This window comes from Lentinula edodes (assembly GCF_021015755.1).
Source record: "Lentinula edodes strain Le(Bin) 0899 ss11 chromosome Unknown C8R40scaffold_30, whole genome shotgun sequence".
Taxonomy (NCBI): Eukaryota; Fungi; Basidiomycota; class Agaricomycetes; order Agaricales; family Omphalotaceae; genus Lentinula; species Lentinula edodes.
The window spans coordinates 148871-162768 of record NW_025764336.1 but is presented as its reverse complement, the minus strand read 5'-3'; the positions used below and the strand labels follow the sequence as shown (position 1 = coordinate 162768).

At 49.1% G+C, this 13898-nt stretch overlaps 2 protein-coding genes across 2 annotated transcripts; both read right to left on the bottom strand.

Moving 5' to 3' along the window:
• Positions 1-2993: 2993 nt before the first annotated feature.
• Positions 2994-3627, bottom strand: C8R40DRAFT_1173368 (uncharacterized protein; the record flags this gene model as incomplete). Its single annotated transcript, XM_046232005.1, has 2 exons — positions 2994-3192; positions 3242-3627. 2 exons carry the CDS (start codon positions 3625-3627, stop codon positions 2994-2996), a joined length of 585 nt encoding a protein of 194 aa, XP_046083709.1.
• Positions 3628-10041: 6414 nt separating this feature from the next.
• On the bottom strand, positions 10042-13881 carry C8R40DRAFT_1116313 (argonaute-like protein). The gene is made up of 12 exons (XM_046228603.1): positions 13534-13881; positions 12991-13482; positions 12704-12942; positions 12421-12651; positions 11590-12366; positions 11477-11537; positions 11356-11427; positions 11187-11304; positions 11025-11135; positions 10732-10972; positions 10501-10662; positions 10042-10448 (listed from the first exon to the last, which is right to left on the bottom strand). Exons 1-12 carry the CDS (start codon positions 13692-13694, stop codon positions 10279-10281), a joined length of 2835 nt encoding a protein of 944 aa, XP_046083708.1. The 5' UTR covers positions 13695-13881; the 3' UTR covers positions 10042-10278.
• Positions 13882-13898: the final 17 nt, after the last annotated feature.

The window sequence follows — 13898 nt, the reverse complement described above, 5'->3', positions numbered from 1 at the left end:
CAACTCCTCATACCGGACACGTTGGTTCGCCGTGGTCAAAAAGGACGGTAGTTCTCTAAGGCTCGTCCATGACCTACAACCACTCAATGCGGTCACCGTACGCGACTCCTCCATCCCACCAATCCTTGAAAACCTCGCAGAGGCATACGCATGCCGTGCAGTCCTCGCAACACTAGATATGTACGTAGGGTACGATGAGCGCATGTTGGCCATCACCTCGCGCGACTACACCACCTTCCAAACGCCACTGGGTGCTCTCCGTCTTACCTCAATTCCGATGGGTTGGACGAACTCCCTTCAAATATTCCATGGAGATATTACTTTTGTCCTCCAACCCGAAATCCCCGAGTACACCCTGCCTTACGTTGACGACGTCAACGTCCGTGGACCTGCTACCTGCTACGAGCTTCCGCAAGGGGGGTACGAGACCATCCCCGAAAATCAAGGCATCCGCCGTTTCCTGTGGGAGCACCTCAACACCCTCAATCGCATACTGACGCGAATGGAGTATGCGGGCGGCACCTTCTCTGGTCCGAAGACTCTCCTGGCAGTTGCAGAGGCCCTGATTACAGGGCACAGATGCTTTTACGAAGGCCGTGTCCCGGACCCGACTCGTTTGGAGAAGGTCGTCAACTGGGGACCGCTCCTCAAATTGACGGACGTCCGCGCCTTCCTGGGAACTGTAGGTGTATGCCGCATCTTCATTGACCGGTTTGCAGAGAAGGCCGAACCCTTGGTGCGGCTGACTCGCAAAGACATACCGTTTCAATTCGGGACGGAAGAAGCGCACTCCCAGAAACTCCTCAAGGAATCCCTAGCAGCGTCACCAGCTATACGTCCTCTTAATTACTCCAACAACGCCCCAATCATTCTTTCCGTTGACTCTTCAAACATCGCCATCGGCTATATCCTTATGCAACTCAGTTTAGAGGACCCAGCAATACGTTACGTGAATCGTTTTGGGTCGATAACCCTCAACGATCGCGAGGCACGCTATAGCCAAGCCAAACTTGAGCTCTATGGGCTGTTCCGCGCCCTCCGCGCAACCCGACTATGGACAGTAGGCGCACAACACTTTGTTGTGGAAGTCGATGTGTTGTACATACGGGGGATGATTAATAATCCGGATATCCAACCTAACGCGGCCGTAAATCGCTGGATCGCGGGCATACTCCTCTTTTCATTCACAATGGTACATGTTCCGTCCGAAAGGATAGCTGCAGACGGTCCATCCCGCCGTACCATTCAACCTGACGATGCACCGGAGGAGGAGGATGATTTCGAAGACTGGATTGATCAGGCGAACGGGTTCATGCATTTCATCAATAAATCCCCATTATCATCATCCACCCTTAACACGCTAGTGACTCTCCCCGTATTTGCAGTAGAACCTATCGCACCAACCGGAGAGACAGAGTCTATCCCTTACTCATCGGTTCCCCGTTCTCATCGTGCGGTGAATATCGATAGTCGACTCGATTCAGCCCGGGACTACCTCCGTTCCCTGGAACGCCCCAGCGACCTGTCCGATATTCAGTATCAACAATTTATTAAATACTGTTTACAATTTTTCGTGGACTCAATGGGACGACTGTGGCGAAAGGACCCACAAGGGACGCACCGTCTGGTTATTCCTCAACACCGCAGACTCGCGATTATCAAGGAGGCACACGACAACATGGGACACAAAGGCAACTGGGCTACCACGACTACGGTCCGTGAACATTTCTGGTGGCCTCGACAAGCCGATGACATCAAGTGGTACATTCGTACCTGCCATTTGTGCCAACTCCGACAGACCGAGAAGCTGCGAATCCCCCCTGTAGTGGCGGAACCAATGGGCCTCTTCGCTAAATGCTACATGGATGTAATGGAGATGCCAAAGTCCGGTGGCTACAAGTACATTGTCCATGGCCGCTGTTCCTCCTCCGCCTATCCCGAGTTCCGCAAGCTCCGTCGCCAAACTGGGGAAGCCATTGCGAATTGGATATTCGAGGAGATTCTCTGTCGGTGGGGTACACTGCGCGTAATCGTCACCGACAACGGGACCCCCTTTGTGCTGGCCCTCGATATCCTGGCCAAACGCTACGGTATCCGACACATCACCATCTCCGCCTACAACTCACAAGCTGCGGGTGTGATCGAATGAAAACACTACGATGTCCGCGAGAGCCTCATAAAAGCTGCAAAGGGTGATGCGAACTCCTGGTCTCCGACAACCCACTCCGTTTACTGGGCTGAGAGAGTGACTGCCCGTCGATCGACCGGCGCAAGCCCCTACTTTCTGTCCCATGGCTGCCACCCCCTGCTGCCGATGGATATCGAAGAAACCACGTACCTTTTACCGCCTCCCGACTCCATCCTCTCTACCGAAGATCTCTTGGCCCGCAGGGCAAGAGAGCTCCAAAAGCGCGTGGAGGATTTGGAGGACATGCGTACCCGCGTCCACCAAAATCGAATTGACGGAATCCATCGATTCGAACAAAAACACCTACATACCATCCACAACTACGACTTCAAGCTCGGGGACTTGGTAATCGCACGTAATACCCGGGTGGAGAAGACCTTCAGTGCCAAGAACAGAATGCGATACATGGGGCCCCTCGTAGTCATCCGACGAAACCGCGGAGGTGCCTACATCGTTGCAGAATTGGATGGCACAGTATGGAGAACACCAGTCGGCGCCTTCCGTATCATCCCTTACTTAGCACGTTCGTCCCTGCCCTTACCGAACCTGGAGGACTTCCTCGACATCTCCACCGACGAGTTAGCCGAGCTCGAAGCGTCGGACACTAACGACGATGGGGATGGGGAGGCACTACTGCCAGAGTAGGGCTCTATTTCCGTCTTCACCTATTAATCTATTTCCCTTTCATTTTCTCTTTCTGTCTTTCCTTCTAATTCTATATTAAAACACTCATATCTCCTACTTTCCCACCAAATCTGCGGTCCCGTTTTATTTTGACATAGGTACGTAGATTCGCAACCAATGGTTACACGTTCCCAAGCCAGTCCCACCCACGTTGGATTCCCGATTCATGACCACCCGCCTGTTCATATTCCCACCGCAGATTCGTACGGAGAACTTGCACACCGAAATGATCTCGGTCGCGTTCTTCCTCGCGCGGTTCTACCCTCCAATGCTCGAACAAGAACCCCAGGGCCTCCAATAAAGTAGCAAAACTAAAAAACCTGCTGCGGTGGTCAGGAAATCGCGGAAGCATGAGATAGCATTGCACACCGATTGCCACCGAAGTATACGACCATCCGTGACCCCGACTCCCCATCGCCCTCCTCGAACATTAACACTGACTGCTCACGTTCCAAGGCAAGTTTCTTCAACAACTCCCGGGTCCACCCGATCGCGATAGCTAGGGCAGTACGGGGTAGCGACGACAGTGCTCCTTCGGGGAGTGCCACGAGGAGGTCGTAACAATCCAGTGGGAACGCCGCGAGAGGGATTCCCCCCTCAGGCATGGGATGCGCCTCCGCCTCGGTGAAGGCCCAAACGAGTTCGTACACCAGGTTAGTGTCGTCGGGGCGGTCCTCATACCGGTCCAACGCCCTCTCGTACACGCATCGGTGATACTCCCGTGTATGCCACTGCTCGTGTTGGCTCAAATTCATGGCGTAACGGTTGTACCTTTTTCTGTTCTTTCCTTCTCTCGGATTGGTTCTGGTGTTCGTGCGACTATCCGTTTCCCTCCTCTTTATATCGTTGTTCTCCCCCCCCCTATTTTCATTTTAAAGTGGAGAGGGGATGTCGAGCACCATGTGCTGCTGCACCCGGAACTCGACAAAATCCTACGCACTATGCAGTGCGTCGGATTGACTTGGAGGTTGCACCCTCGATCCTGCAGAAATCCCTCAAGGGCGGTGCCTGCAGCTGCCGATTCCGCTCGGACGTTCCCTTATAAAGCACTCATCTTCCGATCCCTCTATACAGCCTAGTGTTTGAGGGCACATTTATTTATTTCAGATTTTATCTCCTTTTATTTTATACGTTACACAGGGTAGAGATCGGTTCTTACTTAGAGAGTAGGTAGGAGAGAAAATAAGGAGACAATTTTTCCCCATCCCCTCTGAGAAGAAGAGAAAGACACGCGTCGACAGACTGAAAGCCCGCTTCCTACGACCCTTTTCACTAGTTCAGAGTGCCCTCCGAACGCTCCCTTAACCTCCCGTCGCACTCGAGACGACGTCTAGTCCGTGTAGCAGATTAGACTAAGTTTCATAGCGTCCTGTCGAATCGTCATGCCAAGTAGTACTTCTGTTGTCACTTCGTTTGCTTCCCACCGCTTCCCCAGGTCCGCCACTGCCCTAGATCGTCTGGCGCTGGTGGACGATCCTCCACATACGTCGTCTCCATATGTGCTGGTAATCGTGTACTCGCCACCCACTCGCCTGTACCGTATACACGGATCGGCCCTCGAAGCTATGTACCCATCGTCGTTGTACCCTGCCGCCAAGGTCTCCTGCCAGTTGTGGCTCCCCTGCATCGTTCCATATATGGACTTCTTGAGTTTGCACACCAGGTGCTCTTTCCCTGGTGTCACGAATCCGTCTGGCTGTTTGAGGTATACATCGTGCGTGATGGGGCTGTTGAGGAAGGCTGCCGTGAAGTCCACCTGGAAGATAGAGAGTCCTAGTACTGCAATAATTGCAAGTACAATTCGGACTGATTCCATACGTGCTACTCCACCATACATTTTGTTGTAGTCCTGGCCCTGTACCTGAGTATAACCCTGAGCCACATATCTGGCCTTGTGCTTCAGCAAGTTACCCGTCGCGTCAAATTTGATGGCATACGTCCAACGTCCTCCTGTTAGATTCACGTCTGGTGGCAGTGGCACCAGGTCCCAGCAGTCCTTCTCAACTAGCGTGCGGTACTCCTTCTCCATGGGTTCTCTCCATAGGTCGGCACATCGCATTGCTTGTTTGAAGGATTGGGGAACCCACAAGTCACCAGTCGACGCCGCGAAGGAATATGGTGTTTGGGTGATCAGTGCGAAGGGTTGTTCCCCTGGAGGTATGTCCGTTGTCCACTCTTCTCCCCGGTCTTGGGCTGCCTTTTCTCGCTCTCGATAAATCGGCGGGAGGGTATATGGCCTCTTTTGCTGGTGCGCGTCGCCTCTGGTGCAGGTCCCGGTGCATTTGGGTTAACTTCTGTTTGTATTCCAGGGAATTGAATGGGCTCGTGTGTCCCCGATGCCCGTTCCCCATCACCGGCTTTGTTGGTAAGATCTGTGGGGTCTTTGTTTGGTTCACCCAAGTGTTGATTAGTGGGTCCTTCAGCCAGTCCGTCGCTTTCTTCCTCCACGTTTGGTGTGCGTGTCCTGTGTGCTTTTCCTTCCTCAAAAGTCACATCATGCGACTCCTCAATTTTCTTGGTTTCCGGCACCCATATTCTGTAGCCTCGTCTGCCCATGTACCCAAGCAGCTTCCCTTTCACCGCTTGCCGCCCCAGTTTACCATCCGTCTGCCTTCTTGGTAGCGTTGCCCAGCAGTTGCATCCCAACGGACGTAGGTGGGATATGTCGTGGCGCTTTTGTGTCCATGCCTCCACTGGGACAGTGTTTGGTGATTGTGACGATGGCACAAAGTTGTTAGTGTAGATGAATGTAGTTGACGCCTCGCCCCAGAATGAGTAGGGGAGGTCGGCCTCTTCCAGCAGTGTCCGGGTCCCTTCCATTACGGTACAGAACACTCGTTCAGCTACCCCATTTGCTGCTGACGAGTCATGCGGTACTTTTTCGATGATAATCCCATGCTCGGTGCAATAGGCGTCGACCAAACTGTTGTTCAATTCTCCGCCGCCGTCAATCCGGATGATCTTCAACATCTTCCCTGTCTGTTTCTCTGCCATTATCTGATATTCATGCAGCGCTTTCACTTCTGTCTCCTTTCGCTTATTGGTCAAGTAATGGGGCACTCTGAATGAGGATTTCCCATCAGTGCATAACATCAGGTACATCGCCCCGCCTCTCGTTGGTGTTCTCGCTGGGCCGAATAGATCAATATGTACTCTCTCTTGTACTTTGGATTCGTGTGTCAAGACCTCATCGAATGGGTGTTTTGTGGCCTTCCCATATAGGCAGTCCTTGCACATGCCATATACCTCCTTCCTCGTTATGTTTAACCCGTCCACTAGTCCGCGGTTGGCCATCCGTAGGATGCGGCATATCCCTACGTGTCCCAGTCTCCTATGCCAGGTTAGGATGTCGGTGATATGACCCATTTTTATTTGAGTCTATAATGCAGTAATTATGCATTTTCAACTGTAAAGTACTATCAGTGATACTCAGATTGGACAGTACATTGTATTCAGAGAAAACACACAGAACTACACAGTGATTGCATCTGAATGACACTTAAGTGGGTCTTCATAGCATAATACAGTTGTATTTCCAAGTAATAAAGCTCTAATACTAAAAACCCACACTTGTGTTTGACTTGGACTGTGACAATATCTGCAGGATCAAAGTGTTCCAAGCTTCATCTTTGTATGACATTGCCATAAAGCTGAATGATTAGATTAAAAGATAATAATATTCCAGACCTCTGGAGTTAATTCCGAGAATATCAGGATTGATTTAGCATATGTCCCTCATCCGGAAAGCCTTCCGAGGTACAGCATGATTTCCATCAAAGGTAGCACATGGTACAACAGGTCCACATGCTACTTCGAGATGCAGCATGATTTCCATCAAAATCAGCACATGCTACAAGAATTCCACATGCTACAATGATTGATATCAGTTGTCAAGGGTTGTTTTGAGGATATATAAGGAGGGTGCTGGCCTCTAAATGAGAACAAGCACTTCCCCCCCCCACTTCTGAGAGGATTTGGTTGGTTGGTTAGTAGCTTCTGGCTATAGTGACAAGTGCACTTTAAACAAAGATGATACAGTGTTAACTTTCACTTTAAACAAGTTAGAGTTTAAGAAAGACAGAAAGAAAGAAAGTTCAAAGTCACAGATTACCATTATGCTTCAGAGTTAATAGCAGTCAGAGTGCTGTGAGTAGTGCACACTCTTTCTGTGGATTGTACTTGTAGTGTATAATACAAATCAGAGGTTTTGTTCAGTTCAGATAAAGTCAAAGAAAGATTTAGCATGCCCAAGTTTGATAGAATCTCGAGAAGAAAAACTATTCAACCTATACATTATACCCACATGATGTAGATATTTGTAGAGTTGCAGTGTTATCTTGCTTTTTCAATGATAAACCCCCTTGAACTTAGTGTTTGATGATGGTTTGTGTTGGTGTTGGTGTGAGTGTTAAAGCTTGCATTAGCATTTTATGCATAGCCCAGAGTCAGCATATCATCGGCTGGCCTGTCTCGTGTCCGCGAATAGTTGACAGCGGTTTTTCCTGACTCTAGTATCTCGATTTCGTACATCTTGTTTTGTCCGTATCCTTCCATGACTACCTCTCCGCCTGGTGCCTTGACTGTCATGATACCGTGTCCCCATCCGCCCCGCATCCCCCGGCCATCAAGTGTTGTTAACGAGATCAGGTTGTGCCCAAACGATGGGGTGTGCTTAATGCCCTGGAGTTGTACTAGTCTTTCGACTCCCCTTACTTGCGTAATGAACTGCACAGTCCCTGTTCCTGCTATCTCAAACCTTCCAGCGTCACCGGAGATCGCGCTGCTCCCTCCTTGTCCCTTTACTTTGGTGTACTCAATGAAGTCTGATTGCTGCACCCAGCAGTGCTCAGTGTTAAGATCATGTACACCGTGTAACCGTGCCAAAGCCACAAGGTGTCTAAGTGCGGAAGACAAGTGGGACAGTAGTGAAGTTATTAACAACATTGCCGTTACGCCGTTAGTCCCCGGAGATCGAGAGTAGAGAGAGAGGAGCTAAGTAGCAGCCAGGTTGGAGCGGCGGTATCGCCGATGACGAGGAGCGGACCAGAGAACGTTCAAGTCCTAAGGTCGAGTGGAACGTACTTCAAGGCGTTGAGCCTGAAGACTTAGAGAAGAGCTAAGTTTGAGAAGGGAGATCTAAGTTGATAATTAAACTGAGGAACTACAGTAGCGTACAGGCAGTATTTATATCTACGGATCGGCGCATCGGTGCGGAGCGCCAGACTAACTACTAGGAGCTATACGAGTAGTACCTACAGGGTAGAGTAAAAGACAATAAGGAGGGACTAGAACGAAAGGGTATGTGTAGCGAGAAAGAACAATAAGAGTGAGATTACAATAAAGAGCAGATCTTCGGAGTACCGAGCGGCGGAATGGAGGCCCGCGGCATGGACTTGACACTCAGACGCTCCTGAGTCCAGGAATGTTCGTATCGCTGGTACGGGTGGGGAGTATAATGATACTTCGCCGCGGCAGGCGATGCAATTGGCTCTGGATACAAGCTGATAACTATGTATGTCGCTATCTATGTCCTCGCCCTCTGCCTCCCACTGACCTGTCTCCCTTAGAATGGTATCATTCTGCCTTTGGGAGTGGTCAGCATGCAACCGAGGCTTCTGTGTGGGTTCGGACGTACTTGATTTAGCATTCGCCTGAGCTGACATCACGTATGTTGCCATGGGGGTGACTATGTTGGATGCCTCTGTCTCTACTGTGTTTGCACTTGGTTCCGTCTTCGGCTTGCTTGCCTGACCTTGTTTCGGCCACTGCCCTTCCATCCCACTGCCTTTAGCCCAGCATTTTCTCACAATATGGCCGGGCTTGCTGCAGTTGTGGCAGATGATCGGTGGCTTGTTCCCAGTACTCGTTTGGCTGTGTGCTGTGGTGTATGGGCGAGCAGTCATCAAAGCTTTGACTTGCTTTGTGTCCCTTTCATCCTCCCTTCTCTCCTCCTCCTTCTCGTACCAGAGTGTGTGGAGGTAGGTGAATGCGTCGGCACTCAAAGTCCCTGGGACGCTACGTATGTCTTGTCTCCAGTCTGGGGGCATGGACGAGATGACTATTCGGCGGAATTGAGCGTCTGTGGCGGTTCCTCCAAGGTCGTGGACCTTTTTGATGAGGTTCCGCATCCTTTTCTCGTGGTCTTCCATTGTAGACTCCGTCAGGTCAAATTTTTCTTGTCGTAGGCTTGTATCTGCTAAGTGGATGCGCTGTTCGTCCCCGTTTTTCGAAACGCTTGATCAGCATAGTCCACACCTCCGATGCGCGCTTTGTCTCATCTATCCCCAGGCCAACGGGATCGATTATGTTTGATACGATGGCACCAGTTACGAGCCGGTCGCATGCCTCCCATTCTTCTGGACAGGGTGTAGGGCTGAAAAGTGGGGTCGCGGGCTGGCTCGCGGGGTAGATAGGTCCTGGGTAGCTATTGGGCTTCGGAATCGTTCCGTCAATGTACCCACTCAGTCCTTTTGACTGCACCGCGAACAAAATTTCGCGTTTATAGGGTCTCCAGTTTTCCTCACCAACGAGCTGCTTCTCATCCGGGAGTCTCAGTATATTCGGTATATTTCCGTACGACATTTGAGTTCTGATTGACTTATACTTCGGTGAGTGGCCTTTTTAGAGCTCGAGTCTCATAATCTGTTGATGTAAAATTAAGCTAATAGGTGCATCAGTAAGTGTATGTATCCTGATGTACTAACGAGCTCACCTCAGTTGATGTAAAAGCAACTGAGGGAGCTTGTGTACTCCTCCTGCGTGATCTACTTGTAACTGTACAGTATCTAGTAATCCTAAGCTGTATTAGAAACTGCGTTTCCAGAATGGGATGGCTTCCGGAATGGGATGGTCAAAGCTGTACGTACGGAGTAATCCCCAACATAATTCATTGGACTCGGACTTCAAAGTATATCTGTGGTCCTGATTTTGCTTTACACACTGGTACACGACCAAATTCCTAAAGTACGCTATATTTAGACAAAAATTTGTTCAATTTTATGCTCTGAACTTAATTAGGCTATTCTGGGCATTGTTTTGGTGGAGCCTTGCAAAAGTGGATTCAAGGTAAGTTGTTTGCAGTTCTAATAAACCCTTCGAACCTACATACCATGAAATTGGCAGACACAGGTAAAACCGTGATAAATCACTCGTTGTGCAACATTGTGCTACGCGTAGTCATCCACTGGAACAGTTTCAAATTCATAATCTAACGAAGGGGAAATACATACATAATACAGTCAGATTTTGATACCCTTAGATAACATACATAGTTAAACAGAAACTGTAAGTATACCCTGTTGGCAATCCCAAAACCACACACCATAACGTATCAGCAGCATACAAACAAAAAATTGAGCATAACAGATACAGGTACAAAATTAGCAGAAAGAAGAAAAAAACAGTTCTTAAAGATAGAACATGGTGTCCTTGAGTACCCTATGGACCCCTGTTTGCCATAATTCGGTGGCTTCGCGGAAAACTTGCTCATCAGCGTTAGTAGCATTGGTGTTGACCCGAGTGATCCCTTGCAGCAATTTGTGAATGTAGCATCGTCCCCTCTCACATGCGAGATCAGCTGTAACATCTGTGAGTCATTGCAAATAAATGGACCATGAAAAATAACCTACCAAAGTATGCGGGGGAAACCAAACTGACAGCTTTAGTGGCACGGGAAAACATGTAGCTGACAGCGTTGGTCAGAGTTTGAAGTTCATCAGCTTTGAAGCCAATCTCATCGTGGACGACGTAATAGTGGGTGGGACGAGCTGTTCCCTGAAGCGATCCATGAGCTATATATAGTATCAAAGGTAATACCTCGTTAGAAGGGTAGAGTAAAAAGAAAAGATGGTAATTTGTACCTTGCAAGAAGAAATCAAAATTATAAACCGCGGTTACTCCTTGGTCGACTACAGTTCCAGGCTTCGGATTGCCATTGTTATCAGCATTCCGCTCGTCCGTAGGGTAGAATCGTGTATGGTGCCGTTTCCCACAGATGACGATGCTGAGCTTGGGATTGTACTGAGCATTAGCTTTCGAGAATTTGCTACATGCAGCCTGAATTGCAGGCATTTCCTCATCAACGACAGTCTTGAATTGACCCTGTATTCATCGTCATTAATTGAGCATTAAAAACATAACTGACTTGGCTCACCTCCGAAACACCGTCGCGGTAAACCAATATCCTGGCTGGTAACTTTCCTCCATTCTGGCCACTAAAGACTTTGATCCTTTCTACCATCATGCTCGCAAGATTTGTGACCATCTAAGAAATCATTAGTCGTTTGGAGTGAGGAAATTGAGATACACTGCACACCTCTTTCTTGGATTCCTGGAGCTCCATACTTGTGGAATACTGAGCAAATTTCGAATCAACGCTGGCTACAACGGCGGCAATAGAGGGAGTCCCCTTGATACTACTTGGTCCAGGGTGCCTAAGAGAAGGGTAAGAAGGAAGAACAAACAGTTAGGAATTGAGCACTGACGTTACGTCGATACCCACGAGCATGGTCGGGGTTTGATTCAGCGAGCGCATGCTTTTGGTATCCAAACCATGGCTAAGGAACTGTCAGTCATCGTATCGCACAGCAGCAGTGGTAGAAGTACTTTACTCCTCCCATCTTCATATTAATTTTGAGCGCAACATTGCCGTAGTATTGGAGATTTTCTGAAAATCAAAGATGAGCATATGAGGATCTCGAAACGGCAAGAACATGTACGTTTGGCGACCTGCGACGACTGAACGCACACAGTGGGTATACCCAACTTGACGTCACATAGGTGTTTGAGACCCGAGTAAATGTGCTTGTCGCTACTGGATAACATGACCAACACAAACGTAGGCTTCCCGGGCAAGGACATTAAATCGTTGTTGATCTTTGCAATCGCTTTTTCCCGGACGGGGTCGGCTTTTGACTTTTGTGGAAGTTGGCACCCGATAAACATCGGGTCTTGTTTGCTCTGACTGACACTCATACCACTCGTATTACACATTCTGACTAATCCGTCGACGGTTGCTCTCAGGTTGGGGTCATTGGGGCCTTGAAAGTCTGACCGACTCCCGTCTGAAAGGACAAGTACAGCCCACCTGGTGACCTTGGCACCTACAGCAAACTTAACACCCCTAAGATTCCAGCTTGCTTTCTCGTTGATGGGAGGACTGGAGCCCCCGGCGCCGTATTGAAGACTGGGTGCCTCCAAAATTCGGCCGGGGACAACTGTCATCTCAGTACCAATGCTGACACCAAAGGTGCCAAGAGGACTAGCGCGGGAGCGAAAACCAAGTCGGTCAAGTCCAGCACCATTGATATCGTTGGCATTGACATTTGGGGGCCGTGCGGCGATAGAAAGCATCTTATCCGTTTGGTCTGTGTTTAGCTTGAGTTTGTAAGGCTGATTGGGGAGGATCTCGCAAACTTCCGGAGGCAGTAGATTGGCTTTTTGCCCTCCAACATCGACAAGTGGAAGATCGGGATACCTCAAAGTAATGTTATATTCTGTTGGCTGGAAGTTAGAGAAAGAAAGGCAATGAAAAACAAGCAGCCACAAACTTCGGCGAAAGTATGTTGCAACATCGACCTCTCCCATATCTTCCGTAGTGAATCTATGTTGTCGCGGTGTCAAGTTTGTGACTGACTTGACCGTCTTCCTGTAACCCAGATGAAGGGTTTTGACTCGAACACCTTTGACAAACGCAGTAGGACGAGCATCAAAACTGTTCGCCATGAATACCTGCAATGCGTTTGCGAGATTGTCTGCTTGGTAGAATGCTGTTGTACAGACTAAAGAAAGGTAAGTCGCATTCTCAAACAAATTCGGCAGTCTGGATATTACCATTGACGTTGACCATGAGCTGATTGTAGCTAGGTCGTACCGAAGAATAGAAGCCCCTCATGGCTTCAACACCCCCACCTAATGGCATAGGAGACGAACCAGGCCAAAAGAATTTATTTCCACCGACCATAACACCACCGTTACTTGGTCGACTAGGGTGTGCAGAAAGAATCAAATTCAAAGCGGAGACAATCGGCATGATGTCGTAGTCCATGTAGTTACGCTTTCCAGCGAGATATCTGAATAAATATTAGCCTAAATCGTTTAAAGCACGTATAAGAACTTGCTGGAGAAGTGAGGCAGTGTCGATGTCTTGTGTAAACTTGATATCAAGGGTGTACTCTTTGCCCCCTGTAGTAGGAGGACCCTGTTCATCCTCCTCATAGAAAGCAACACGAATTGTTAAAGGGTCGGAAAGCTTTTTGGCAGCAATCAACTTCGAAGAGTAATCGTGCGCAACGGCACCTGCAAGTCCATGTCTGGACCAATCGGCAGATTGCTCGGCCAATTGAAATATGCGCCGTTTGACACGCCGCTGAGCAGTGCCTGCAGCAGGAGAAATAGTGATGTTGTATTCGTACAACGGACCTTTAGGGATTTTCACAGGGTAGAAATTTGCGCGCAGTTTGGTAGCGGTGCCCAATGTTCCAAAGTCGGGACGGAGAGGAAGGTCATTCGGTTTTATGGTGAGTGAGTTGAATGATTTAATCAGGGCTTGCTGGGAATTATCAACAAGTCGGGCATCGATGTTAGAACTTGCATTTGGGGGGGAAAATATTCTGGCAATAGGTCAGATCGTCGTTGCTCAAACATCAGGTAAGGAGGTTTACCCTCCACCTCCACCTCCACCACCTCTTCCTCGTCCTCGTCCTCGGTCACCTCCACCACCTCTGAAATCCCCTCGTCCAGGACCTCCTCGACCACCACCACGGTCACCACCACGACCATATCCACGACCTCCTCCTCGATCACCACCGCCACGATAACTCATGATGAAGTGGGTGGATTAAGGAATGTTGCCAATAGAAATGTACCGAATCACACAAGAATGGACAATAAAGGCAGGATTGGGACAAATCCTTGTAAATGTCAAGAATGTACAAGAAATATGATGAAGACAAACGTTGAGACCTGTCAACAGAATCCGAACATGTTTTGGCCTGGTGGCAGAATCCAACGTTGGTTAAATCAGGAC